This window comes from Acomys russatus, chromosome X (assembly GCF_903995435.1).
Source record: "Acomys russatus chromosome X, mAcoRus1.1, whole genome shotgun sequence".
Lineage (NCBI taxonomy): Eukaryota > Metazoa > Chordata > Mammalia > Rodentia > Muridae > Acomys > Acomys russatus.
In genome coordinates, this window is record NC_067169.1 from 37,329,574 (window position 1) to 37,357,475 (window position 27,902).

At 32.6% G+C, this 27,902-nt stretch overlaps 1 protein-coding gene across 10 annotated transcripts in view; it reads left to right on the forward strand.

Moving 5' to 3' along the window:
* Window positions 1-27,902, forward strand: part of Dmd (dystrophin) — a 2,465,896-nt gene that overhangs the window by 1,168,941 nt on the left and 1,269,053 nt on the right. For all 10 annotated transcript variants that reach the window (XM_051140917.1, XM_051140916.1, XM_051140911.1 and 7 more), the window contains exons 31-34: window positions 9,086-9,196; window positions 9,726-9,899; window positions 12,623-12,778; window positions 20,596-20,766. In XM_051140917.1, coding sequence (XP_050996874.1) covers window positions 9,086-9,196; window positions 9,726-9,899; window positions 12,623-12,778; window positions 20,596-20,766 — 612 coding nt within the window. The remainder of the gene's footprint in view (window positions 1-9,085; window positions 9,197-9,725; window positions 9,900-12,622; window positions 12,779-20,595; window positions 20,767-27,902) is intronic.

A 27,902-nucleotide genomic window follows, 5' to 3' on the forward strand; every position in this document is an offset into this window, starting at 1 on the left:
ACTATACTCTACATTGAGAGAACCTATAGAAATTTATATGTCACAGAAATGATTTATTCTTCTCTTACACATTATTATTAACCATTTGTCACCAACACATAGATGTTGTGAAGGGAATTAATTAGTTCTAAACTATGGTTCTGTTTCCACATTAATGTATTACAAGTAGCTAACAATACAAGTAGAAATAAATACCCACCCTTGTGTAAATATTAGAAGTTCTCATGTGTACAAACTCATGCTTTCAACTAATTAAGCATTGTTTCTAAGCCAGGCTGGGTGGCACATGCCTGTAATTCCCACACTCAGAGAGGCAGAGCTAGACGGATCTCTGAGTACAAGGCCAGCCTGACAAAGTGAGTGCAGTACAGCCAAGGCTACACGAAGAAACGCTGTCTCCCAAAACCAAAAAAATTATCTAATTTTATTTTCTGCAAATGATAATAAAGTAGAAAGGAATCCCATATTAGTTGGAATTAAATAAGTAAATTGCATAACCTTACATATTTTATCTGGTATTTTAAATAGCAAATTTCTGTTTTATGTAACATATAAATGTATGTGGACATTATTATTGTAAAAATTAAAATTGAGATATACTAGGAAGATAAAATACCTGCTATCTAAATTATATATATATTATTTATATGTACATAATATGTATGATTTATAAAGTAGCTATATAACATCCCAGTCAAATTGAAATATATCAAATGAATTTTAAGAAATACTTTAGTGTCCAAACAAATTCAAATAAATTTTAAATGTGTTTTTGGCTTCACTTAACTTTTGAAAATTTCTTAGAACTGACATACCTCTGTTAGATATATGGTAATATATAACATTAGAGAATAGGAAACACCTGAAACCTGTTAAACATTATTTAAATTGAACCTGTTTTTTTTTTTTTACAATGACTATAAATACATTGCTTTCTGTAACAAAACTATCAAGCACTAGAATTATTTGAAAGGTTGCATTTCTAAAAGTTCCAGCTGAAGTTCTTGTTAAAGAGTACAGAAGCGGGCTGCAAAATAAGAATTTAAATTTTGCATCTCTTTTTTCTAGTGTGACTCCTAACAGTGAGAGTGAGGGTGGTCTCTGACTTTTGCCTCCTTTGAGGAACCTTTTTCCCTCTCATAGGTTCTCTTGTCCAGCCTTGGTATGAGTAAGGGTTATGCGTCTAGTCTTATTGCAACTTGAAATGTTATCTTTGGTTGATACCTTTTGTAGGCCTGCAATTTTCTGAAGGAAAACAAAGGAGCAGTGTATCTGTGGAGAAGGGAGAAGAATTTTTTATATCAGGCAGAAAAACACTAAAAAACCATTTATTTTGTAGTTCATAGTTCAATACAAATTTAAAGTAGTCTTTGTATTCCTTGTCAGAAATCACATTCCTATTACAATTCATCAAAGAAAAACAGAGAAAACAATGCACATATAGTATTTCTGTGGTTACTATTAATTTACATAAGAACTTAGATTTTCTGAGATGCGGTTCTTGGAGATCTGTGAGTGTCTGTCTCCACCATGTGGTACACTGCTAGTTTTACTACTAAATAGGATTTCTAAATACATTCTTCTTTTAATTTTTTTTCAGTTTAAAGTGAAACCCTTGTGTATGAAGCCATTCTAAACTGTATGTGAATATATGTCATGTGATAAATTTCCAATGGCTATATTTTATTGAACATAAAATATATATGGGCAAAGATACTTTTTTCAATATTTACGTTTAGAAAGCACCTCATTTATCAAATGTCTAGTATGAGTAGAAAAGAGTACCTTGTGCATCTACTTTGTAGTAAAAGAAAAAGTTCCCTAGTATTTAGTGATATGTGTTTACAAGAAGCAAAGCTTAACCATTTAGATAATAAAACTACATACTTAAAAGAGCACAAGTTGTCCTATATGATATTTTATATTGACTAATAATGGTAAGCACATGTACATTTGAAATGTTTTAATTGCCTAGTGTTGTATATGTAATAAGTTGAGTCATATAAAATATAAAAACACACTTCATTTATATATTGAAATGTATCTTTTAGATAGCAAAACGCTAGACCTATGGACTATTAAAAAATATACTCTGTTTAAAATAACAGACCCCTTGTATTTCTTTGAAGCAATTATACAAATAAAATCATCAAATTACATTAACTAAAAAATCATAGAACACAAATGTAATAATCTATTTCTTTTTGAAATTCTTTTATAATTTATTCACATTACATCCTGATTACATATCCTTTTGTTTCTACCCTCCCTCACTCTTCCCCCCTATTTCCCACCTCTAGTTCTTTGAAAAAGTAGAGCCCTTCTCCAGATGCCATCCTATCACAGGCCTGTATCCTCCTCCTCTATGGCCTGGCAAGGCTGCCCAAACAGAGGAGATGAACAAAGAAGGGGCACTAGGGTTCATGTCAGAGACAGCCCCTGCTCTTTGTACTAGGAGACCCTCATGGAGACTGAGCTGCCTATTGGCTACATCTGAACAGGAGGCCTAGGTACTCTCCATGCATTGTCCTTGTTTGTTGCATCAGTCTCTTCAGAACCTCCTGGGTCCAGATTTGTTGGCTTTGTTCGTCTCCTTCTGGAGCTCCTGTTCCCTCCGGGTCTTTCTATCCCCCTAACTCCTTCATAGGACTCCAAGACATCTGCCCTAAAGTTTGGCTGTGAGTCTTAGCATCTGCTTTAGTACCCTGTCGGGTGGAGTCTATCAGAGGATGTCTATGTTAGGCTCCCATTGTTCTGTCCTCTTCCCTTTCTTCAACCACTTCAGGTGTCTATCCTATTGCCCTTTTGAAGGAGCGTTAAGCATCCACCCTAGGGTCCTCCTTGTTACTTAGCTTCTTTAGGTATCTATATTGTAGTGTGGTTATCCTATATTATGTGACTAATATTGTCTTAGAAGTAAGTATATACCATGCATTTCTTTCTGGGTGTGGGTTACCTCACTCATGAAGATCTATTCTAGTTCAATCTTGTACATTTACACCATGGAATACTACTTAGATAATAATTTATTTATTAACTCTCTATAGCATACATGCAATAACTGAGAATTATATTTACAAATCAGACCAGATAATAAAAACAATCTAAATTCACAATCTACAGTCCAGAAGACTTAGGTCAGGATAGACTTGGTCATCAGACAGTTCAGAAATTCTGATGTAACTGAAATAGAGAAGAGCTTTGCATGGTTCATTGCTTATCATAACCAAATGCTTCAGATTTGTTATTTTTGTTTTTACATATTGCAGTTCTCACTAATCTTCATAAAGATACCAATTTACAACTGTCTATGGGTTTTAGTTGAAGAAAGTCGGAGTGACTATTCTCTATTTTGATTGTTCAGTCATTCCTATAAGAATGAGTGATGACCATAAAAGTAGCTAAGAAACACTATGCATAGTCAGTTATACCAGTAGAGTGTACACATGTGAATGTTTGAAAATGAATTTAGCTTTATTATTTTTATTAATTGTAATTCCATATATGTGAATATTCCTACTAAAAAGAAGCATCATTTTATGGGACATATTTAGTTAGGTGTTTATAATTCATTACATTATGAACATATTTAAATATCCTGCATTTGTTGAATTAATTTTAGACTTTAAAATTATAAAATGTATAAACAGAATATTAGGGGCAAATGCTAACTTGCTGATGCCAGTATGTAGTGACAATATACATTTTTTTTGTTTTTTTTTTTTTTTTGTTTTTCGAGACAGGGTTTCTCTATGTAGCCTTGGCTGTCCTGGACTCGCTTTGTAGACCAGGCTGCCCTCGAACTCACAGCGATCCTCCTGCCTCTGCCTCCCGAGTGCTGGGATTAAAGGCGTGCGCCACCACGCCCGGCTGACAATATACATTTTATAATTGGAAACAGGAACCACTTTCTGAGAATATGACCAGTTTCAGGGTGTTTTAAAGCAACAATTTTAATAGATTCCTATTTCCATATTGTACATCTTACTTATATGTATGAGTAGCAGAGAGAAAAAAGATTATTTTAGAAAGAAATAAATGTGAGAGTAAAAATACCCCCAAACTACACATTAAAGAAATGCTTCATTCACCAAGAGAGAACTTTCTGGTTTCTAAAATTCATAGTAGATTTGACTTAGTATTAATGATCTTTTTCATTTTTCATTTTCCATTGACAATATGGTATAAATTTAAAATAATAAGATACAAAAAAAATTTCACTTTTAAAGCAAAAAATGTCTTCATTTTAAGTTGTGTATCAAAAGAATTATAAGTGTGGTCTTGCCTCTGTTTATTGATGATGATAAACTTTAAACATACATTTAATGTATTTGTTCATACTTAGTATAAACATTCTAAGATATCATCAAAATAAATAAGTTAATATAAATTCATAATTACAGACTTTTGTCTGTCAGAATACATTTATTATTTCAATAGGGAATGAATCATTGCTAAAATGTAGTCACTTTTTTTTCCTGTAAATGACTTGTAACAGCTTATTTGACAGCCTATTTCTATACATTCGCAAATCCAACAAATTAGTAGTGGGAATGTAATTCAATGTACAAAGGGTTTTCTTATACCTGAGATCCTGGGTTTAACTGTACTCCAAAAGACATAGAGTAACAGTCACAGAGATGGGGGATGGGGCATGAGAAAAGATAGGAACTAAGAAGGGAAATGAAGAAAAGTAGAAAAAATGGTAACACTATACGGTCTACCTGAGTGTTACTATATACAATTGATGATTTTTCAATTTTAAATGACTTATTGTTATTTTGATGTTTTGACTTGTACTGAGCTACAGAAGATAGAAAAGATTAGGATCAGACCATCCGTCACTGGCTACAGTTAGACAGCATTCACAATCATTTGCCTTCTCAAAAAGTATGAGATGCACATTTTTAAATTAATTCATTTTATGTACATTGATGTTTTGCCTGCCGTGTATGTTTGTGTGAGGGAGTTACAGGAGTTACGGACAGTTGTGAGCTGCCATGTGGGTGCTGGGAACTGAACCTGTGTCCTCTGGAAGAGTAGCCAATGCTCTTAACCACTGAACCATTTCTCCACGCCTGAGATATGTATTTTTCTATTATAAGCTTAAAAATATAGTTACTTGATGTGAAACCACTCTATAAATTCTACATATAAAAATAAATTAATAGTAAAATATTTCCTGTAATTGCTATAATTTTATATATTTTGATTTGCATATAGTACTTCTATACAGTAAGATGATTTAATGTAACCAATTATTTAGATTCTCATAAAAGGATACCATTTTTATATGGCTTGATAATATCTAATTTTGTATACTTATTAAATATATTATAACTTCTTTTTATATTCATATTTTGATTGACATGTAATCTAAATTCATATATTATATTATATCATATTATATGCTCACTTGTACATATTTATTTTCATTTTTAAAATAATAGTGATCCAGAAGAAATGAGATTTTACATAATTTTATATGTGATTTCTAGTGTCATAAAGGCTAATTGTTAGCATTTTTATATTTCTTTGTTAAATGTATTAAATTTCTGATTAGCATCTTTTCACAGGACCTAAATTTTTACATATGATTCTTAACCTTTGTTTCATTTTTATTTCCTTTCATATTCTAAATATTAATACTGTTCAGAAATTCAGAGAATTGTTGGCAGATATATTCTCACATTCTCTAGGCTGTCTCCTCAGTCTGTTGACTATTTCTTTCTCTGTGCAAAACTTTTATAGGCTTTTGTAATCCCATTTGTAGGCTTTTGCTTTTGTTTTCTGTGCTTTTCTGTTTATTTCTTAATAATTAAAACAAAAAATGTCTACATAAATATCTTGAAGTGATTGCCTGGTTTTCTTCTAGTAATTTTAGAATTTCTGGTCTTAACATTAGATTTTGTTTATTTTGGGCTCCATTTCTTTTTTCAGTTTGGATAAAAATAAGTATCAAGTTTAATTTTACACATACGGATATCCAGGATGTCCTTCATCCAAATTATATTCTACTTTCTTTTTGATAACCAGTTGTTTGTGGGAGATCATTCTGTTTTATTGTTTGTTTGTTTGTTTGTTTGTTTGTCTTCTTCAATTTCCCTTACCCACACTTTTGGAGTTGCCATTGTAGAGGATTTCTACCTTCTTGGTAAAATTAATTAGTGAACTGAATGCTATTTAATTTTGTATATATGGTAAATATGATTGTTTTCATGAATTTATGCTCAATCAGTTCATTATTGAGATATGCATATTTCTGATTGCCATTTGTTAGTTTTTGTTTTTTGTTTCATATTTTCTTTTTTTTTTTGGTGTTTTTGAGGCAGAGTTTCTCTGTGTAGTCTTGAAAATCCTGGACTGCCTTAGTAGACCAGGCTGTCCTCAAACTCACAGAGATCTGCATGCCTCTGTCTCTCTAAGAGCTGGGATTACAAGCATGTGCCACTGTGCCCAGTTATTTTTATACTCTTATGGGAAAGGATGTGCTTAGTTCTGCTGTCACTTGAGGTGCCAGGTGGGTTTATTCCCTCTGAGTGCCTCTACTTTTCTGAGAGGAAAGAGAGGTGGACATTGAGGGTGGAGGGGAATTAAGGTGGGACTGGGAGGAGAGGAGAGAGGGGACTGGGGTTAGGATGTGAAGTCATTAAATTAAACAGGAAATCATTTAACTTGCTTTCTATTGGGTTCAAAATTTTTAAAAAATCACTTCATTTTCAGATTAATGAAAGCCATTTAGGCTGACCACTCCTTTTTCTATGATCCTAAAAATACTTGAGCAAAATGTCTAAAAAGATTTATTTGTGCTTTCAGGCAGAGGAGTTTTCATCTATGGTCTGTCTGACTTGCTCCATTATTTTTTCCAAGAAGAGGAATTGATAACACAGTGGTGGGATTTTGTGAACAAGAAGGCTAGTCATTTCATGAGGACAAGGAAGGAGCATAGACATGTCTACTCCATCAGGCTTTTTACCTTGTATTTTATTCAGAGTTTAAAATAAATGGATTTGATGCCACTCATCTTGGTGGTAGATTTTTTTACCCATAATTAACAATGTTAATTAATTTCCAGAAACATCCTTACAGACATGTTCAGATTTTTTTTTTCACTAAACTAATAGGCAGTTCTTAGTTCAAGGTATTTTGGCAATTAAGCTTAAATGTCATACTATTCATTTAGGACAGTATGATATTTAATTCTTGATTGCTACTTAAATTTTAGTTAAATTCAGTCAAATTTTTTTCTCAAACTAGAATTGCTTTTAGTTTTTCAGCCTTACACTTGACTATGAAAATATATACAACTAAATATAATCCACTAAATAGAACAAAGGAAGGGAAATTTTGTTGTATGTATACAGGAAAGCATCACAGGCTAGAAAGGCAAAAATAAATTCAATTTCTAAAGAAACTAAAAGTTATTGCAAATCTCCACTGGTTTTTCTCGACTAAAAATGTTCATCTAGGTCATTCCTTCTTAGTATCTCTAATAAAAATTTTTGTAGGTTTAGAACTGATAATTTAGTGATCTGAAGGCTCAGCTAGGCTTACTCACATGAAGTTATTGTCAGTAGAGAGCTCATTTGGGATTAGTTGCTGAAGCATGCCCGTGTTTTAAGATTCATAAGCATGAAATGATGTTAAGAGGGGCTATCCTAATAAAGAACATCTCCCAAAATTAGAAGTAGAAAGTAGCAAGATAGTTAAGAACTTTTGATACAGCAGGCTGATCAGATCTTGAGCTCTTTTGCTTTTGCTTGAGACAGTCAAATAACCAGACCAAAATCTGAATAAGAAATAGCACAAAAACTTTGATGGAAATTGTTGAAAAGAAATACTGTGTGCTTCTTTTTTTGTATATTTGCCAATTTTTAGATTTATTTATTTTTTATTGATTTATTCATATTATATCTCAATTGTAATCCCATTCTTTGTATCCTCCCACTCCTCCCTCCCTCCCATTTTCCCCTTACTCCCCTCCCCTATGACTGTGACTGAGGGGGATTACCTCCCCCTGTATATGCACATAGGGTATCAAGTCTCTTCTTGGTAGCCTGCTGTCCTTCCTCTGAGTGCCACCAGGCCTCTCCATCCAAGGAACGTGGTCAAATATGGGGCACCAGAGTGTGTGAGAAAGTCAGTCCCCACTCTCCACTTAGCACTAAAAAAAATCAATAGATGTTGGAACTGATAAAAAGTCTCCGGAAGTAATGCCAATGCCAATAAAGACACTTAGTATTTGTTTTTATTTGTTTCTGAAGTCTTTCCCATGTTTCTGTGTCTGATTTCTTTTCTTATAGCTTATAACACTCTTTTGGCTGTTTGTGGTACCATTTATTGCCTAGATGGCAGAAGTAGGACATAAAATGTAACCCCGTGGAGGTTTAGGGGTCTTTTGTGCTATTCTAAAGCCTGTAAAGTCTCCTGGTTGATGCTATATGATCAAACAAATGCTCCCACAAGCTTTCCTGTTACAGATGAGGTTATCTTAGCTACCATGACCTCTCCACAATAATGGACTGTTTCTATTAAACCCATGAGGCAAAATAAGGCACCGTTACCTCAAATCTTTTCTATCAGACATTTGTTTACAGCAGTGAGAAAAGCGACTAACACAATTTGCTTATTCTAGATCACTAATATCTATGAATTTTAACTGAAATATTCCACAAAACGGGTGACAAACATCACTCATAAAGAGTATGGTATCCTAGAAGTCATCTCATTATGTTTTTTCAGCTCTATCATGGCTCAATTACTTGTACATTTTAGAAATATTGTATTTGACCAAATTTGAAAATACGTTCAAAAATAGGGTATAATCAAGTATATATATGACATACAAACATAGATGCTCTATTGAAAATTATACCTAAAGGATTTTTATCATCTAAGCTTTGTAGAGAAAACCAATTTCTTCTTTGACCATTCAAGGAAGGTTTAAAACATTCTTGTCATTTTTGAGGAGTCTGTTGTTCATGAGAGCTCAAGAATATTTCTAAATTCCATGTTCTTGGAAAGGGAATTGTCTTTTGCAATAACTTGAAGAGTATGCTTTCTAATAGTGTTGTCTTTCCAACAGAAAATCCAATCAGATTTGACAAGTCATGAGATCAGTTTAGAGGAAATGAAGAAACATAACCAGGGGAAGGATGCAGCCCAAAGAATTCTTTCACAAATTGATGTTGCACAGGTATATTTTATTTTATAAACCAGAGAGTTTGTTTTATATAATAGACAACTTTGCTATCATGAAATTGAAAACTTTACCATTATGTCTATTAATAAAATATTACAAAATAAATTGTATACAGTTTAAAGATAAATTAACATATGACTATTGTCACATTTTATTTATTTATTTATTTTTTGTTTTCTATTTAATTTAAAGTAAAAATACATCTGCTTTCTTACTTATGTAAATATTTATTGTATCCAAGTTGCTTTTCTTTTTTTACTTTTTTACTTTTAATTTTACTTTTTTATTTTTTATTTTAATTTTATTAATTTATTCAGATTAAAACTCAATTGTTATCCCATCACTTGTATCCTCTCATTCCTCCCTCTCTCCCAACTAAACATCCTTTGTGTTAAAAAATGACAAATAAATTTCCATTTGTTTCATTTTAATTTTTATTCAGAAAAATAAAAATTAACAAAAATATGACTGGCTGGTTTATTAAAGATAAATTAATTAACACTTCCTTACATTGTGATTACAGAAAAAATTACAGGATGTCTCCATGAAATTTCGTTTATTTCAAAAACCAGCCAATTTTGAACAGCGTCTAGAGGAAAGTAAGATGATTTTAGATGAAGTAAAGATGCACTTGCCTGCACTGGAAACAAAGAGTGTTGAACAGGAAGTAGTCCAGTCACAACTAAGTCATTGTGTGGTATGTATTCCTAGTGGCAAGTATTCAGCCACCTTTTCACTCTACTATATTAGAAGAATTTGGTAGTATTTTGTAACAGAATATATTTCATACATCAGTAATAATTATAACAAGTTGTCTTATGATTAAGATATAGGAGTGCATATGAAAGTAATTGTTATATGATGACATTTTAGGAATGCATTTTTCACAAATAATTTTGTTAATGACTACACAAAATAAGAGTCCTACTTGCAAAATTTTCTTGTAATTTATTATTAAAAATAAAACAAGAAAGGAAATACACTAATCTAGAAGCAGCAACTATAACACCTTTTTAAATAGTAATACCCACTCCAGAAATAACGCATCCCATTAAGTTTAATGATATACAGTAGTCATCTTTATTCTCAAGGTTACAGATGACCTGAGAGAAATTAAAAACAAATAGCTGTGAAGGGCACAGAAGATTCCATTTCAGCTACTCCAAATCCTAATATATTTTCATTAAATAGCAGTGCTGAATATACACTGAGATGTCACCAGAACACAACATAATAAAAAAGAAAAATACAACTGACCTACAACATGAATCTATATCCTTTGTGATATCTCATACTATCATATTTTATTAGCGTTTAAAACCTCTCAGTCAGATAACCCCTTTGATAACATAAAACATTCAACTAGTGCTGTGAGATACCAGTTTTTGTTTTTCATCTACTTGATACTATGGCTAAAAATAAGATATCTTTACATATGAATCAATTGAATCTGTATGAATGGGCAAAGTATCTATTTAGCAAGGCTTTCAAATAAATGTGTGCCTTTGTGATAAAAATAAAATTATTTTATTTGATAATATTATCAGTCATTTGAATTCGTTTTATGGAATAACTACATTTAGTAGTTTCTCCATCCAAATACTATTTCATTATCAGTGGTTTGCTGATAATAGACAAATAAAAGTAGACATATATGGAGTCCTATTTTCAAAAAGAATTAAGAATGAAAATGTACCAAATATACTTCTCCTATTCCTTATATTTTCAATGGAAAAGATGTTCATTTTCATCAAAGAGGATCTTGCTTCATAAAATTTATCTTCCAGTTAATAAGCTCAATGCAACAACACCTGTGTACTAAGGAAAGAAAGCAAAAGCTTAGTTTGATCTGTATCTAGTTCTGGTTCAAATTAAAGTGAATGGGAATATTTTTTTCTGTATGTATATCTTTCTCTCACAGATTCTATATTCTTTACTTTAATATCCTTTATAATGATTTATACCATAACTGCATTCTTGTCTTCAAGAGTTTTATGTTGTTTTGTTTTTTGATTTTTTTGCTTTGGATATTAGTGATGAGGATGGTGTTGTTTTGTGGAGTATCACTATTTAGACTAGCAGACTTTGAACCCATGAATCTTCATGCCTCCACCTCCCAGATACTGAGATTAACAGCAAGTGCCATCACTCCTTGCTAGAACGTTTATTCCCTAAAATAAAATGTCCTCTTAATGTGAATACAAATACAAGGAACATTTCCATTCCTGGGTTATAAATATTTTAATTCATGATTTAAAAGAGGGAGTTCACTATTAAATTAACGGTAAATCAAATCTCTTCTCAATGATAAATCAAAAACCTATTTGTTCAAGTTCAATTAAGGAATCATTTAAAAGTATGAGTGGCTTCAGACTGGTATAACTTATACCCTAATATAAAAATGATTTATTTCACTGTTTCCAAAATGCAGAATTTTTCTATACATTCTTAGATATAAATTAAGAGAAATTGAAAAACCTTAAAATGAATTCACAGTTATTGCTAAAGAAATATCAACATCAGTCTTCAAAGATGCATTCATATCAAAGTATATTTTGCATGTTTCCATAACTAACCAGATAAACTTAAAGTTTGCTTTTACATAAAAGGAAAGAAAAATAATTATTTTAACTCTATGGACAACCCACCTACTATGAGGTTTTTCTCAGAATTAAATTATTGTTTTGATAAAATATGGGACAATTTAAAGGAGAATTGTATCAACCATTATATATGTACACCTACACATATATACAAAATAAAATTGTTCATGCATATACATATAGCACTTCATATATTTCCCATACAGTAAGTTTGAAACAAATTGTAATACCACAGTGGAACTGAGAGTATATTGATAACTACACCTGCCTCATGAGGTTTTCTTGGTTAAACTATTCATGTAAAGGAATATGTATATGCTTAAGTAGTGATACAAATGTAAAATAATACTTAATTGTTTTATATGCTTATTGTTATCTATAAAATATGATTGTAATTTTTAATTAAAATATTTAATATTAATTTATTTTTTCCCATGTAATATTATAAACATGAAAGCAGTAATCTAGGTACTTAGATATTTTATCTTACTTAAATAAAAGTACCATTAGAGCAACAGTGTATCTATATTTTTATTTTTCCAGAATTGATAGGGCAGTAAAGCAAATACTATCTATCATATATACAATCTATTTAATTTATAAGAATAGTTGCAAATTATTCACATATATTTAAAATAAATATATTGACATTAACTCAACAGTAAATAAAAATAATATGATATCAGTCATAAAATACACTCCATTTAAGTTATAAACACAGAAGAGCAATTAAGGTTAAATATATTCTATTTTTTATATTAATAATATAATATTCTATACTTTGTATTACTTATGTGTGTTTTATGTTTTAACATAGAATTTGTATAAAAGCCTGAGTGAAGTGAAGTCTGAAGTGGAAATGGTGATTAAAACTGGACGCCAAATTGTACAGAAAAAGCAGACAGAAAATCCCAAAGAGCTTGATGAAAGAGTAACAGCTTTGAAATTGCATTATAATGAGTTGGGTGCAAAGGTGAGTGCTTACTCAGAACAAAGTTACATTTAAAACTTACTGTATATTGTTAAACAACATTCAAGAAAAGATACAGAATACCAGATATTCATTTTGTGATTCTGTCTCATTTGAATATTTCCAAATAAAATTGTTACTAGATAACATTAGTTCATATAAGCTCATTCATATAAATAAAAAATAATATGAAGCTTAGGGACATATTTATTGATAAATCACATATTTATTGATAAATCACATAGTTATAAAAGGTTTTTCTTGCTCTAAAACCCTTTCTGTTTAATGCAAATAATCTATTGACTATGACTGGAAGACATGTATGTATACAGTTGAGTGGAGAGTGGGGTCTGACTTTCACATGAATTCTGGTGCCTCACATTTGACCACGTCCCCTGAATGGGGAGACCTGGTGGCACTCAGAGGAAGGATAGCAGGCTACCAAGAAGAGACTTGATACCCTATGAGCATATAAAGGGGGAGGAAGTCCCCTTCAGGCACAGTCATAGGGGAGGAGAAAAGGGAAAAATGGGAGGGAGGGAAGAATGGGAGGATCCAAGGGATGGGATAACAATTTAGATATAATATGAATACACTAATAAAATATATTTAAAAAAAGAAAAAAGTAATAGGAGTGACACATCACACTTAGAATTGACTCTGTGGAGTGTAGTTAGCAAAATTTGAAATCAAGACAATAAATTGTATACATATTTAATTTATTTTACAAATATTTTCTCTAATATTCATACATGTATACATGTGTTTGGATTAAGACCTGGTCCCCTAATCCTTCCTGTCCAATTCCTTCCCAATCCATTTTTAATATCAGGTAATTGTTCTTTTCTATTTTCCATGTTGTTGCTGCATGTGGAGGGATCATGTTAAATAAATCAATGAAAAGACCTATATTAAAAGTACGGATTTTTAATATTTTTGTAGTAAAATGCAATTTAATAAATTTCTGTTTTATATTAATAAAAGCTTAATATTTACTAGCATACATACACTGTACTTTTGTGATGATAACTGAGTTATTTTTTTCAGTTTTAGATAGGGTTTAACAGAGCACAGGCTTGTCTTGAATTCACAAAACAGCTGAGGCTGGCTGAACTCCTGATCCTATTGCCTCCATTATCCAAATATTGGGATTAAAATCACATTCCATCATGGCTGGCTGATATGTACCCACAGTAATAAAGAAATAAAGAAAAAGAATGGGTCAAAAAGAAGGAAGGAGATATTCTTATCATGATTGTTTGAGCCAATTGTTTGCATAAAGAGTCTAAAGAATCATTGCCTTTAATATAAGTAGTTTTGATGTAGAATACTACAGAAAAATCACTTAGAATTAAAACAATAAAAATAAAATTATAAGACTATTAGAATGTTATTAGGAATTTAATGAATCTAGTAATTATGCAAGGCCATATTTGTCCCTGAAATTTTGAATTTGAGATTTTACGGTTAACAATTTGACATTAATAATATCAATACTGTAAAATGATAGGAGGACAAGGAAAGAGCATGTCAGAATACACCACATGAAGAAAAAAATATATTTTTAGTAAATATTAATTTAGAAATATTGATGGTTAATGTATTATAAATTAATGACATCTTATAAAAATACTGTAATTCCTGTATTTCTTGCCTAAGAAAAATAATTGCCATTTATTGACCTTCAAAATATCTTCAACTAAGGTGACTTTTTAACAATAACAAAGGAGCCCAGCATGGTGGCACACGCCTTTAATCCCAGCACTCAGGAGACAGAGGCAGGTGGATCACTGTGAATTTGAGGCCAGCCTGGTCTACAAAGTGATTCCAGGATATCCAAGTCTAACACAGAAAGACTGTCTCAAAATAAATAAATACATACATAACAAAAAAGAAAAAACTCAAACAAACAAACAAAAAACCCAAAAACTTAACAAAGGCATTTAATATACAAAAAGAAAACTATTCTAATTTAATTATCATCAGAATTTACATGTTTTCATTTAATTAAGTACATTGCCATTTATAATAGTTTATAGTGACCACACAATATAAATATACTGAGGAAATACCAATAACTGTAATAAATCCCTCAAACTTCTAGGGCCTCAAAGTTACTAATTACCACCCCAGGAATAATGTATTGGAAAAATAATAAAATAGTCAGTCTACTGGGTGTTGGGGTAGCTCAGCCAATGAATCATATGTCTCCTAAGCATGAGGACTTTTGTTGGATTCATAAAACCCATGTAAAAATATGGGGTTTGGTGGCCCATACTTATAATCCCATGCTGAGGAAACAGAAGTTTGGGCCTGAGTGTACTGACTATCTAATTCCTAATGTATACTTTCTTCTTAGATTGTAGACTGCCAAGTTTTCATTGTGTCATCATTGGGTAGAAGACAAAAATCATTCACACTCTCTTCTTAAAAAAACACTGACCTATAAGATTAACAATTCATACCTTAGTGAATGTCTAAAGATCACATAGATATATATTAAAAATACAATCACAATGGGGTTAATATTTCTACATATCAGATCTGAGAATTATAATTTATTCTCTAGTATTTAAAATATAAAGTTTCTTTTTAATTTAAGAACACCAATGAGTTATTATTTAAGGAATAACATGTAAATTTTCTTATATCTGATTTTTATCAATTTGAATGAGAGATTATTTTTGGGTCTCTTGAGATGATGCCTTAAGCCATTTCTGTCTTCACCATACTTTGACCTCTTTTGAAAATAACCATAAATAGTAATGTCATCTCTAAAATACAGTTGTTAGTATTCATAAAAACAGCACTGCTCCGGCATTTTAGTGTCAGCAATAATCTTTTTAATGTTTATTTTCCTTTCTCACAGACAAGAGCAGTGAAGAAATTTTTCCTTAAGATGGCAGTGTCTCCTATTTTTTAAAAACCCACTAAGTTGGATATAAACATAATAAAGTAAATAAAAATCAATAATGCATTAGCTTTAGGAAAATAGGATTTATTTGAAATATTGAATCTGGAATTCTTTTCTACCAATAGAGCATAGAAATAAAATAACTATGCATAGAAGCAAGTTATAAAGTTTTTTATGTCTACTGCATACAAATAAGGCCATTTCCGTCAAAAAAGTAGATATTTATACTTCTCTTGGAGAAAAAAATAGAAATGGGAATGCATTAAAATATTCAATCCAGACTAGTGATATTGCTCAGCAGGTAAAGGAATTTGCTGCCAAGCGTGCTGACTTAAGTTCAATCTTGGGACCTAGTATTGCAGGAGCGAACCAACTCCTACAAATTGTCCTGTGAGTTACACACATGCTCTATGTTATAGGAAAGCCTATACATATATGTGTTCAAATGTGCGCACACACACACACACACACACACATGCACACACACATGACCACCACCACCACCACAAACACCCAGGACATTATGTACAGAGAAAAGAATAATAAAATAGTGAGTCTACTGGATTTTCAGAGAGCTCCGTCAGTGAAGAACCTATCTTACATGCATTAGGACTTGTGTTGGCTTCATAGACCTCATGTAAATATACTGGCTTTGGTGATTGATACTTATAATGCCAGGTTGGGCAAACAGGAATACTCCTGGCCTAAAAGGTAATGTTGATAGTTTTAACTTGTTATCCACAGACATGTGAAAGACTGTTACAAAAGAGGTAGACAGTGTTCCTGAAGACGACACTCTGTTGTCTTCTGCTTTCCACACACATGCATATATATGTGCGTAAGCACACACAGAATCTCTGTCATACTCATGGACCTACAATTCACATGTCGGTGCCTCCTGATCACACCTTCCCTCCATCATACTCTCTCCCTCCATCACCTAGTCCCAGAAAGGAAAGCCCTCCTCCCCTAACATCTGACCTCAACCTATTAAGTCTCATCTGGACTGCCTGTATTCTCTTCCTATGTAGGCTGGCAAGGCCTTCCTATCAGGGGAAAGGTATCAACTTCTGGGTGTGAGAGTCCATGTCAGAAGTAGTTCCTACTCCCCATATTTTGAGACCGACAAGGAGACTGTATTGCCTATCTACTACATCTGAGGAGGGCGTCTAGGTCCTCAGTATGCATGGTCCTTAGTTGGTGCACCAATCTCTGCAGCACTCCCCTCCTCTGTCCTTATTTTTTTGGGCTCCACTGGACTCCTTGTGAAACTCGTGTCCCCTCCAGGTCTTTCTATTCTCCAACTCTTCCTTCCGTAAGATTTTCTCTGCTCCATTCTGGAGTTTGGCTGTGTGTTTCAGCATCTACTTGGATCTCCTGCTGGGTGGAGACTTTCAGAGAACCTCTATGGTAGGCTTCCTTCCAGTTCCTTCTCTTCAACTGCTTTCAGTGACTATTCTAGTTGCCATTCTGAGTGAAAATTAAACATTTTTCCTAGGGTCCTCCTTGATTTTTAGTTTCTTTAGATCTTTGTATTGTAGTGTTGTTATCCTGTGTTATTTGCGTATACATAAGTTATAAGGGAGTACATACCATATGTGTCTTTCTGGGTTTGGGTTACCTCACTCAAGATGATCTCTCCTAGTTCCATCCATTTGCCTGCAAATTTCAAGATTTCCTTGCTTTTGATAGCTGAGTAGTATCCCATGTGTAAACAAACCACAATTTCTTTGTTCATTCTTCGGTTGAGGGACATCTAGGCTGTTTCCAGATTCTGGCTATTCTGAATAAAGCTGTGATTAACATAGTTGGGCAAATGTACTTGTTTTATGGTGGAGCATCTTTCAGATATATGGCCAGGATTGGTATGGCTGGGTCTTGAGGTAGAACTATTCCCAATTTCCTGAGAAAATCTCAGATTGATTTCCAATGTTGTTGTACAAGTTCTCCAATCAGCAATGGAAGTGTGTTCTTTCCTCACATCCTCACCAGCATGTGCTGCCATTTGAGTTTTTGATCTTATCCATTCTGATAGCTATAAGATGTCATCTCAGAGTCATTTTGATTTGCATTTCCCTAATGAATAGGGACTCTGAGCATTTCTTTAGATGTTTCTTGTCCCTTCCATATTCTTCTATTGGGATTTTTCTTCTTTGTTCTGTGCCCTATTTTTAATTCGATTATTTGGTTTGGTGGTGTTTAGTTTCTTGAGTTCTTTATATATACAATTTTAAAAATTTGTATCCAAGAGGGAAACAGTTTTTCTATGTATATACCTCTATCATGAAGGAACAAATACATTTTGTTGAATATTTGGAATTTGTATCAGTATTTTTACTGAAACATGTTAAACATGCTAGACATACTTTTATTTCCATGCCAATAATTAATTACACACACAAACACACACACACAAAGACTGAAGCATAAATGCACACTCATATTGTTGTTTGTTTATTTTATTATAAAATTTCATAACAGTTCAGACTAATTTGAAATCTATTTTTCAGATAGTGTACTAATAAAACAAAATGTTTAAGTGGACATGGTAGAACATGCCTTTAATCCCAGCACATGGGAAGCAATGTCAAGTGGATATATGAGTTCCAGGTGACCTTTGTCTATAAAGTATGCTTTATGGCAATAGGCTACATTGAGAAACTCTGTCTCATAATCAAACCAAACCAAACCAAACAAAACTAACTAATAATTTTTCTTGTTGTTTTCTTGGCCAACAAAGTAGTAGTATAAGGAAAAAAATCCCATGTAATTGCATATACAGTGTTTAAATTAATTTATTTATCAACTCTACATCTCAATTGTAGCTTCCTTCCTACTCTCCTCCAGGTCCCACACTCCCACCATCTTCTTTATTCCCCCTCCCATATTTCTTAGAAAAGGGGAGCCTCTTCTCACAAAACCACCATGGTGCATCAAATTGCACCTGTACTGAGCATCTTCTTTCCCTGTGGCATGGTAAGGCAGCCCTACCAAGGAAGAGGGGTCAAAAAAGCAGACATCATAGTTATTTCAGAGACATCCCCTGATCCCCTTACTAGAGGACCCAAATAGAGCCTGATCTGCTACATCTGTGTAGTGTTGAGGTCCAGTCGATGGCTGATTCTTGGTAAATATACTACAATTCACAGACACAAAGATAAGTAACAAGGGAGACCCAAGAGAGGATATTTAAATATCACTTAGAAGGGGAAATAGAAAAGACAACAGAAGTGGTTGAAGAGATGGAAAAAGGTAAGAAACAGATCTCAGAGAGAAATGAGGATGAAGACAAGACCTGAAGAGAGTTGGAGTAGCAGGAGAGATGGCCTAAAGAGAGAAGAGAAACCTTGGGCAGGGCATTTCTGTGGCAAGCTGGAGACCTAAGACAGTTTAGTCTTCTGGAAGGATATAGGGATTACTGTAGCTGGGACTTCTAGTCATAGAGACTGAAGAGGACACCCTCTAACCTGAAAGGACTCCTAGTGAAGGGAGGGGAACACCAACCCACACCCAAAAACTTCAACCAAAAATTTACCCTGCCAATAAGATGTGCAGGGATAAATATAGAGCAGAGATTGGGGGAATGTCCAACCAATACCCGGTCCAACCTGAGATGAGAGAAAGCCCCTGATACTATTAAAGATATTCTGCTGTGCTCACAGACAGGAATTTAGCATAGTTGCCCTCTGAAAGGCTCCACTCAGCAGTAGATCTAAATGACGCTGAGACTCACAGTCAAACATTGGGTGAAGGAAGCCTTCTGGAAAAGTGGGGGAGGGGTGTAGACGGATGTGGAAGTGGCAATGGCTCTCCAAGAAGACCAACAGAGCCAACTAACCAGGGTCCACAGTGGTTTACAGAGAATGAAGCACATATACAGATTAATTTTATTAAGTTTTTTATTAAGAATGTCCTTTACTGAAGACAAATGCCGCACATATAGGAAGAGTTCAAATTAACATGACACTGACTCAAACTGCTGAGTATTTCCTTACAATATTTCATTGTGCTACTTGGAGTATATACTTGTTAATTGTCTAATGGAGAATTATATTTTATTCTTTTTTCTTTTAATATAGCAATTCTACATTAGATATATTGTTAACTCTGTATCAGAGTTTTACAGATAATGAATTAAACAGTGTTTATTTCCTAAAGCACCTAATATTTTCTCTTAATAAAATTCTAGATTTAAAAAAACACAAAGCAATATGTATGCTTATATCTTCTTCGTCTTTTTTCTTTTTGATCTTGTTTTTAAACCATAAGAGTAAATAGGTATAGACAAGATCAATTTTCAATATTTATGAGACTGAAATGTTTGAGTTTAAAACTACTATGGGAAAAGTTGTGATTAGTGGTATTTTTGCAAAAGTAATTTTAAAATATATTGAAGATGAAATTGAAATTTTACATTATGCAAATATATTTGCTTCACTAAAAAATTATTTCCTCTTTTTTGATAACCCCCCCAGAAAAAAAGCCTAATTTGTATTATGAATACTGTAAGACTATTATTCCATGTATCTGTTAAATAACTATAGGTTTTCTATGAAAAATAGGTCATATAGTCTGCTTTACTTCTGTTATCCTGTTTATTTAAAATATTAGCCATAAATATTATTTGTAATTTTGCCAAGAAACAAATTCACGTGATTTTTTTTTGTTACTGTTGCTTTCATGACAAGAAAATATACTGTATTTTGCCTAAGCATTTCCATTGCTGAAGACTTTTTACTTACTATTGATTTCATGTGTATATGATTTTTCTAAAATAAGATGGAAAACAGCATGTAAAAATACCTATTTTACAATGATTGAAATATAAAAAATTCCAATAAAGTGACTGTAAATAAACTTGACTTACAAAGTAAGCTAAATTTAATATATTATTATTCATATTTAGGTAACAGAGAGAAAGCAACAGTTGGAGAAATGCTTGAAATTGTCACGGAAGATGAGAAAGGAAATGAATGTCTTGACAGAATGGCTGGCAGCAACAGATATGGAATTGACAAAGAGATCAGCAGTTGAAGGAATGCCAAGTAATTTGGATTCTGAAGTTGCATGGGGAAAGGTAAATCCTATATTACTGAAAGTTATTTTTAACATATAAGAAAACACATAGTAAATGATTTTATAACCAAATAGTAATGGATAAAAGTAATAGTATTATCAATAATACATTGCTCCATTTTTCCTATTCTCTCTAACTGTATATTTCAAGAATGATGAATCAAATGGTAAACTTTATGAAGAATCTCTCTAAGACATGCATTGAATAAGTTGGTTGTAAATCATTTAAATTATGTACATTATTTTGTAAAAATCGTTCAGATATATATATATATATATATATATATATATATATATATATATATATATATATATATATATATATAGCAAATGAGTCATATGCATCTGAAGATCCAAATATATTATTCACAGAAATATAGTTCCATGTTTTATCAGATTACCTTAAAATAGAGTGCCTATATGGAACATACAACTGAAGATACAGCAAGATACAGAGACTGTGGATAGTTTATTGAATTGCTTAGGTCAAAATCATTAAGACTCTAAAAGGGTCTGTGAAGATTCTCCTTACTTTCATTCTAGCTGAGAAACTCTTGTCATTTCTCTGATAGCCAGAAAAACATTTACTGCTGCCTAGAATTTAAAGTCAAACACTTATAGTTTAATATTTTTCTTGGTTATCCATTACTATATTATTTGATATTATCCTAATAAAAAAGTAGATTACATAGTTGGTATATTTTAATCTTAGACTGTGTCAATGCATTGAGCCATTTAAATAGCATCCTTATTCTAATTTTTAAAAAATTAACAAGTATTTGACTGTGTTAATTAGATAGCCAGGATATTAGCACTGACATTTAGTTCAGTTGAGGCTTAAACATTATGCTTCAAATTTTTAAAACATAGATTGCATTTTGCAAAACCCTATGATGATATGAGCCCATACTTAAAACCATTTTTCTTTGGGTAGACTTAGAGGATATATAATGGTAAAATTTTTAAATAAATGTGGTGGGTTACATTCTTATTCTCACCACTCAGAACAGTTCTCTAGAGTTACAGCTGTTATTTCGAAATTATATGTTTTTTTTAGCTTATTATGATAATGAAAAAACAGATGATATAGTATAAAAAGTGAACTGTCCTAATTTTCCTCTTACTATTCTATCATATAATGTCTTTCTGTTTGTTTAGAATAAATCAACTATTATGTGCTTAGATTATAGCTAGAATACTATAAAATGGCCAAGATGAAATGTTTCATAAAAGGTAAATATAAGATTTTATCTCATAAAAGTAACTATTTCAGGGTTAAGGAACTATCTTTGATGTAATCATGCAAAGACTAGAGTCATTTTTTCAAAATCTTGGTTAGTTTCAACTCTTAGCATAAGAAAGGAAAATAATGCCATAGAGAACATTAGTTCTCTCTCAAAAATGAATTGTAACTGACTTTTTTTTAATGTCAACCATTAATAAATGGGACCTCATGAGGCTGAGAAGCTTCTGTAAGGCAGGAGACACTGTCAAGAGAACAAAGCGACAGCCTACAGACTGGGAAAAAATCTTCACCAACCCTACATCTGACAAAGGTCTAATATCCAAAATATATAAAGAACTCAAGAAATTAAACACCACCAAACCGAATAACCCAATTGAGAAATGGGGCTTGGAACTAAACAGAGAATTCTCAACAGAGGAGTATCAAATGGCTGAGAAACACTTAAAGAAATGCTCAACCTCCTTAGTCATCAGGGAAATGCAAATCAAAACAACTCTGAGATTCCATCTTACACCCATCAGAATGGCTAAGATCAAAAATTCAAGCGACACCACATGCTGGCGAGGATGTGGGGAGAGAGGAACACTCCTTCATTGCTGGTGGGAATGCAAACTAGTACAGCCACTTTGGAAATCTATCTGGTGCTATCTCAGAAAAATGGGAATAGGGCTTCCTCAAGACCCAACTATTCCACTCCTTGGAATATACCCAGAAGATGCTCCAGCACACAACAAGAAAATTTGCTCAACCATGTTCATAGCAGCCTTATTCATAATAGCCAGAACATGGAAACAGCCTAAGTGTCCCTCAGTAGAAGAGTGGATAAAGAAACTGTGGTACATATACACTATGGAATACTACTCAGCTATTAAAAACAAGGAATTCCCGAAATTTGTGGATAAATGGATTGAGCTAGAAATGATCATAATGAGTGAGTTAACCCAGAAGCAGAAAGAATCAAATGGTATATACTCACTTATATCTGCATACTAGCCCAAGGGGCATGTCCCACGAAAGCCTTCACTTACCAGGAAACTGGGACAGAGGGGAAGGCATCCTATTGGGACTCTAAATGAGAGACGCATGGGAGAACAGCAAAATAAAAGGATCCAGAGGGTCCTAGAAATCTACAAGTAGAACAATATGATAGGCAGATTTGGGTCCAGGGGTCCCGCTCAAACTAAGGCACCAGCCAAGGACAATACAGGAGGTAAACTTTAAACCCCTTCCCAGATCTAGCCAATGGTCAGAATATTCTCCACAGTTGAGTGGAGAGTGTGATACGACTTTCTCACGTACTCTGGTGCCTCACATTTGACCATGTCCCCTGGAGGGGGAGACCTGGTGGCACTCAGAGGATGGACAGCAAGTAGCCAAGAAGAGACTTGATACCCTATGAGAATATATAGGGGGAGGTAATCCCCCTCAGGAACAGTCATAGGGGAGGGGAATAATGGGAAAATGGGGGGGGGGGAGGAATGGGAGGATACAAGGGATGGGATAAACATTGAGATGTAACAAGAATAAATTAATAAAAATAAAAATAAAAATAAATAAATAAATAAATAAATAACATTAAAAAAAATACAAAAAAAAATGAATTGTAAGAACTTCATACTTTATTTCTGCTCTTAATTCATTTGCTAGAATTAATGTAGGCTGATCTATTTACCAGAATTGGTAACAAAATGCAAACTCAAGATGAGCAGCATTGACCCCTGCTTAAATGACCTTATTCTAAAATGAACGTGTAAGGAATGCAATTTGAGAGATAATTATGTTGGCCAAAGCCGAATCTTCCTGGCTTTTCTTATTAACTAACGAATGCGAAAACCAAAAAAGGTCCATATGACCTGCAAATGTATCCCAGGAGCTTTTATTATATGTAGCTGTAAAACAGCTTAAACTAAATATTTTTGTTCTTTTCTGTATGGAATATAATAAAATGCATGATTTACTTTTCAAGGATTCACAAATACTATGCAGAATTGTGATTCAGTAATCTCTTATTGTCACAGATATATCCTCATTGCTGGTTTCAAAATACTCAGGTTCAATTGATTGCCAGGTATTCCTTAAGATACAGTTTAAAATGTGGAAACCTCATTTTCCATACTTCTGGAGACTCAAAGAGCAATATCAGTTTTCAGAAACATTGCTTTCTTTTAAAACCATTTTCATTGGCTACTAATATACACATTACTTCATATTAGTCTGTGGACATATCTGGAAACCAAATTAATCTTCTAATGACACTAGTCATATGGATTCATTGTTACTATATCATTATGACACTTACCTCTCTAAATGTCCTATTGGTAGACAGTCACATTCAGAGATATTGGCATTTGGAACTTCATTATATGAAGTTGAGGGAGAATCCTTGGAATTTAGAAGATTTCCATAATGATGCATAAAGAACAAGATCTAGACATGAAAGGAAACTCAGCTAATTGAATTTTATAAACAAGTTAGGAGAAAATTTAAGTTATACCTAATACACTTTTATTCTGGGGCCACCATAAAGATTATTCTTTGTTTTCTAAAGAATTCTATTTTGAATTGACTACACACACACACACACACACGCACAACATGAAAATTCCACATCACTATGTCTTTTCGTTAAGTTCCTTAATTATAAGAGTTTAGAGTAGTCTGGAGTTATCACCACAGATTGGGTCTTCATCTCATCTCCTTAGTTCATTCACAGTTAATGTACTTTCTTGGCAGATGGGATACTTGACAAAACTGAAGTGTTTGTTAACATATGAAAGCTTAGAAATTCTCCCAGCATCCCTCAGTACCTACCACTTACAGGTTCATCCAGACTAGCATACTTCATCTTGAACTCTCTAGGTCAGGTGTTAGGCAGAGCTTCCTTTTCCCCCAGCTCCTCTATTCCATGTATAACCCAGGCCTTATGGCTTCATGTCCTTTTTTCCAATTTGGTCTCTTTGGCTACTGGCCTCTTGCTCTTCTGGTTCAACCTTCTACCCTCCTCTCTTCACCTCTCCTCATATGACATGGTCCAGTTTTCCAGGAATGTTCTCACCATAGACTATCCAAATATCTCTGCCTCTGTTTGTTTTATCCCTTTTATCAACAGCAATAATATAATATATATACTATTATTATATGAATAATAATATCTCAAACCCTTAGGACAAGTCATGTCTTCCTTTTATCGTTTTTCATTCACTTGTCTATGGTCAACATTGGACTATATGCTGTAGCTTCAAACACATAATCCTTCTGTTTTAATCTCCCAAATGTTGAGATTACAGACATGTAACACTTTTCTCAACAATCAAATGGAATCTTTAATGCTTTAAAGTAAATTTAATCAATTTTACATAAGAAAATCAATTCTAAGTATCTCATTAATGAGAAAAATTGCTTAACATCCTGAGCCACATGAAAATAAATATTTATGTCAATTACATATTTACTTATGATGATCCTTTCTAAAAAGTGCCAGCTCTACAAAAGTTTCTTTCTATAATTTTCTAATTTAATCATTAGCATAGTTCATTTATTCTAACCCAGTGTCATTATTGAAGAATTTTTAATAATTTAAATAAGCTCTTTTCGCTTGTAGTGTGATCTGAAATTTAAGAGTTAAATATGATGCCCTAAAATGTTCTTGTTATATGCTATTTCTGAATTGCAGCTTCTTTGTAATACACAACTACATTGTTTTATAGAAATAGAGTTGTCTGAAAAAAATCAGTAAAACATTGAATTCTATTCATCACATTTAATAATGCAAAAAACTGACATCTGTGTAAACTGACATGAACATGACTGTTCCATGGTAGATATGAGGAGAACAGTCAGAAGCATCTGGAAAAATTCAGAGCATGAACAAATTTAGGTAGAGTGGAGCCAGTGAGAATAGCTGAGAAGAGCCAGAATGCCAGTATGGACTTTGTTTTGAAATGTGTTACAGATACTTGCTATATCAAGAGATCTTGGAGGCAAGCATGTTCTTTGGTTTGCTAATAAGCACTATAGATAGCTATTTGTCCCTTCTGCCAACATAAGGGAAGTGACTTATTAGGTAGAAAGAAAACTGTTTCACAAATTTATGAGAAATGCTGGTTTTGGTCTAACCACCACAAGAACTTGAGAAAATGGAGATTCATTTGGACCAGATATTGTTTAAATGACTACCTATGAAATAATAGTACTCATCATATTTAGTTCAAAGATATATATTTATAAGGTTCAACATAAAAAAAATTATTAGTTTCCTAAATTATCTTTTTATTGTCACTTCAGCTATAATATGTAATGATTAGGACCTAATAATACCTCATCTCAAAAAGTCCTTTTGTTTGTTACTTATTTCTTATTTACATGTAATCACCTGGGAAAGTTGAAAATTATACAAATGAGTGAATTATATCTCAGGGGTTTATATTTAACTGGTCTGCCTAAATGTAGCTAGAATAGGCCACCAGTATTTGTTATTTTTCAACAACTACAAGTCCCAGCATTCCAGAGAGTTACCTGGTTACTGGGCAAGTGGGTGTTACAGATTAATTTGGGGCATTACTCTGAGAACTACTCGGAAAATATCACTCATGTAATATCCATGATTTTCAAACAGTCTTAAGGGATATATGTCCAAATCTATTAACTATGCTGTATATTTTTAAACAATCTCTTAACTGTTTATAGAGATCTGATTTCTGCTCATAGTTTATAGGAATAATTGGATCATCTCATCATTCTCTTAACTACAGAAATGTGAAAACTATTTCTTATTTACAAAGTCTATTACACTATTATTTTCAAGAAAAATACATATATTTTAAAAAGAGAGCATAGTAATTTATCTGTGAAGTAAAACATCACTAGAAGATCATTAACTTCGTACAATGAATGCATCAAACAGCTGTTACTTAGAAAACAGAACATCTGTTAAGTGCCATTGAAGTCACTATTACTTGTCATTAAAGTTATGGCTATAATTTCTGTTCTGCACATTCTGCTTTCATAAAAATCTTCTTTAATACATGATGGATTGTTAATAAAAGTCAATATACATTGCTATAAAACCTAATATTTAAATGTTTTATATGATTCCTTAATCTATCATTATACTGTTCTTTTACATATGCTAAGAGTAAAATCTTTTCTACATTTTAAGCCATAGTAGAATAATGCAAGGTCTCAAAAAGCAATTCATATCAAATTTCATCATTGTTGAGAAACAAAATATATATACACTATCAATTTAAAAGTAAATATATTGTCTTGTAAAAATAGAATTTAAAAATCCAAAGTCAAAATTATTCATATTTTAATTTTGTTTCAATTCCCAGTTTTCAACTATCAGAAATCCTATGGTTATATGACCACACTTGTATGCTCAAACATTTTAAAACATCTTTTCTAAGCATATTAGTTAACTCTTCAGCAACCTTTTCATGAATAAGATGTAAGTAATATCTACAATAAAATTACTGTAGTATCCTAGTAAAGGGGATGATATTGTAATGAAATTCCAGTAAAGTACATATTTGGTTAAATGCGTGGTTTAGTAAAAATATAAACTAAAAACAAACTGCCCTTAAGAAGTTGCTTAATTGTGAGCGTAGCCTTTAACGACTGAGCCATCTCAAGTGACGAGATAACAATTGAGTTGTAATCTGATACATTTAAAAAATAATCCAAAAATAAAAAATAAAAACAAAACCTTAAAAAAATAAGTTGTTTGAAGGGGCTGGAGAGATGGCTCAACAGTTAAAAGTATTTTCTGTTCTTCCAGAGAATTAGGTTCAATTCTCAGCACTCAAATATAGGGATTATTTGAATTACTGTTTCAGTTGAATACTACTCATGCTAAACATGTTGTTGCAATATGTATCTCTTTGATATCA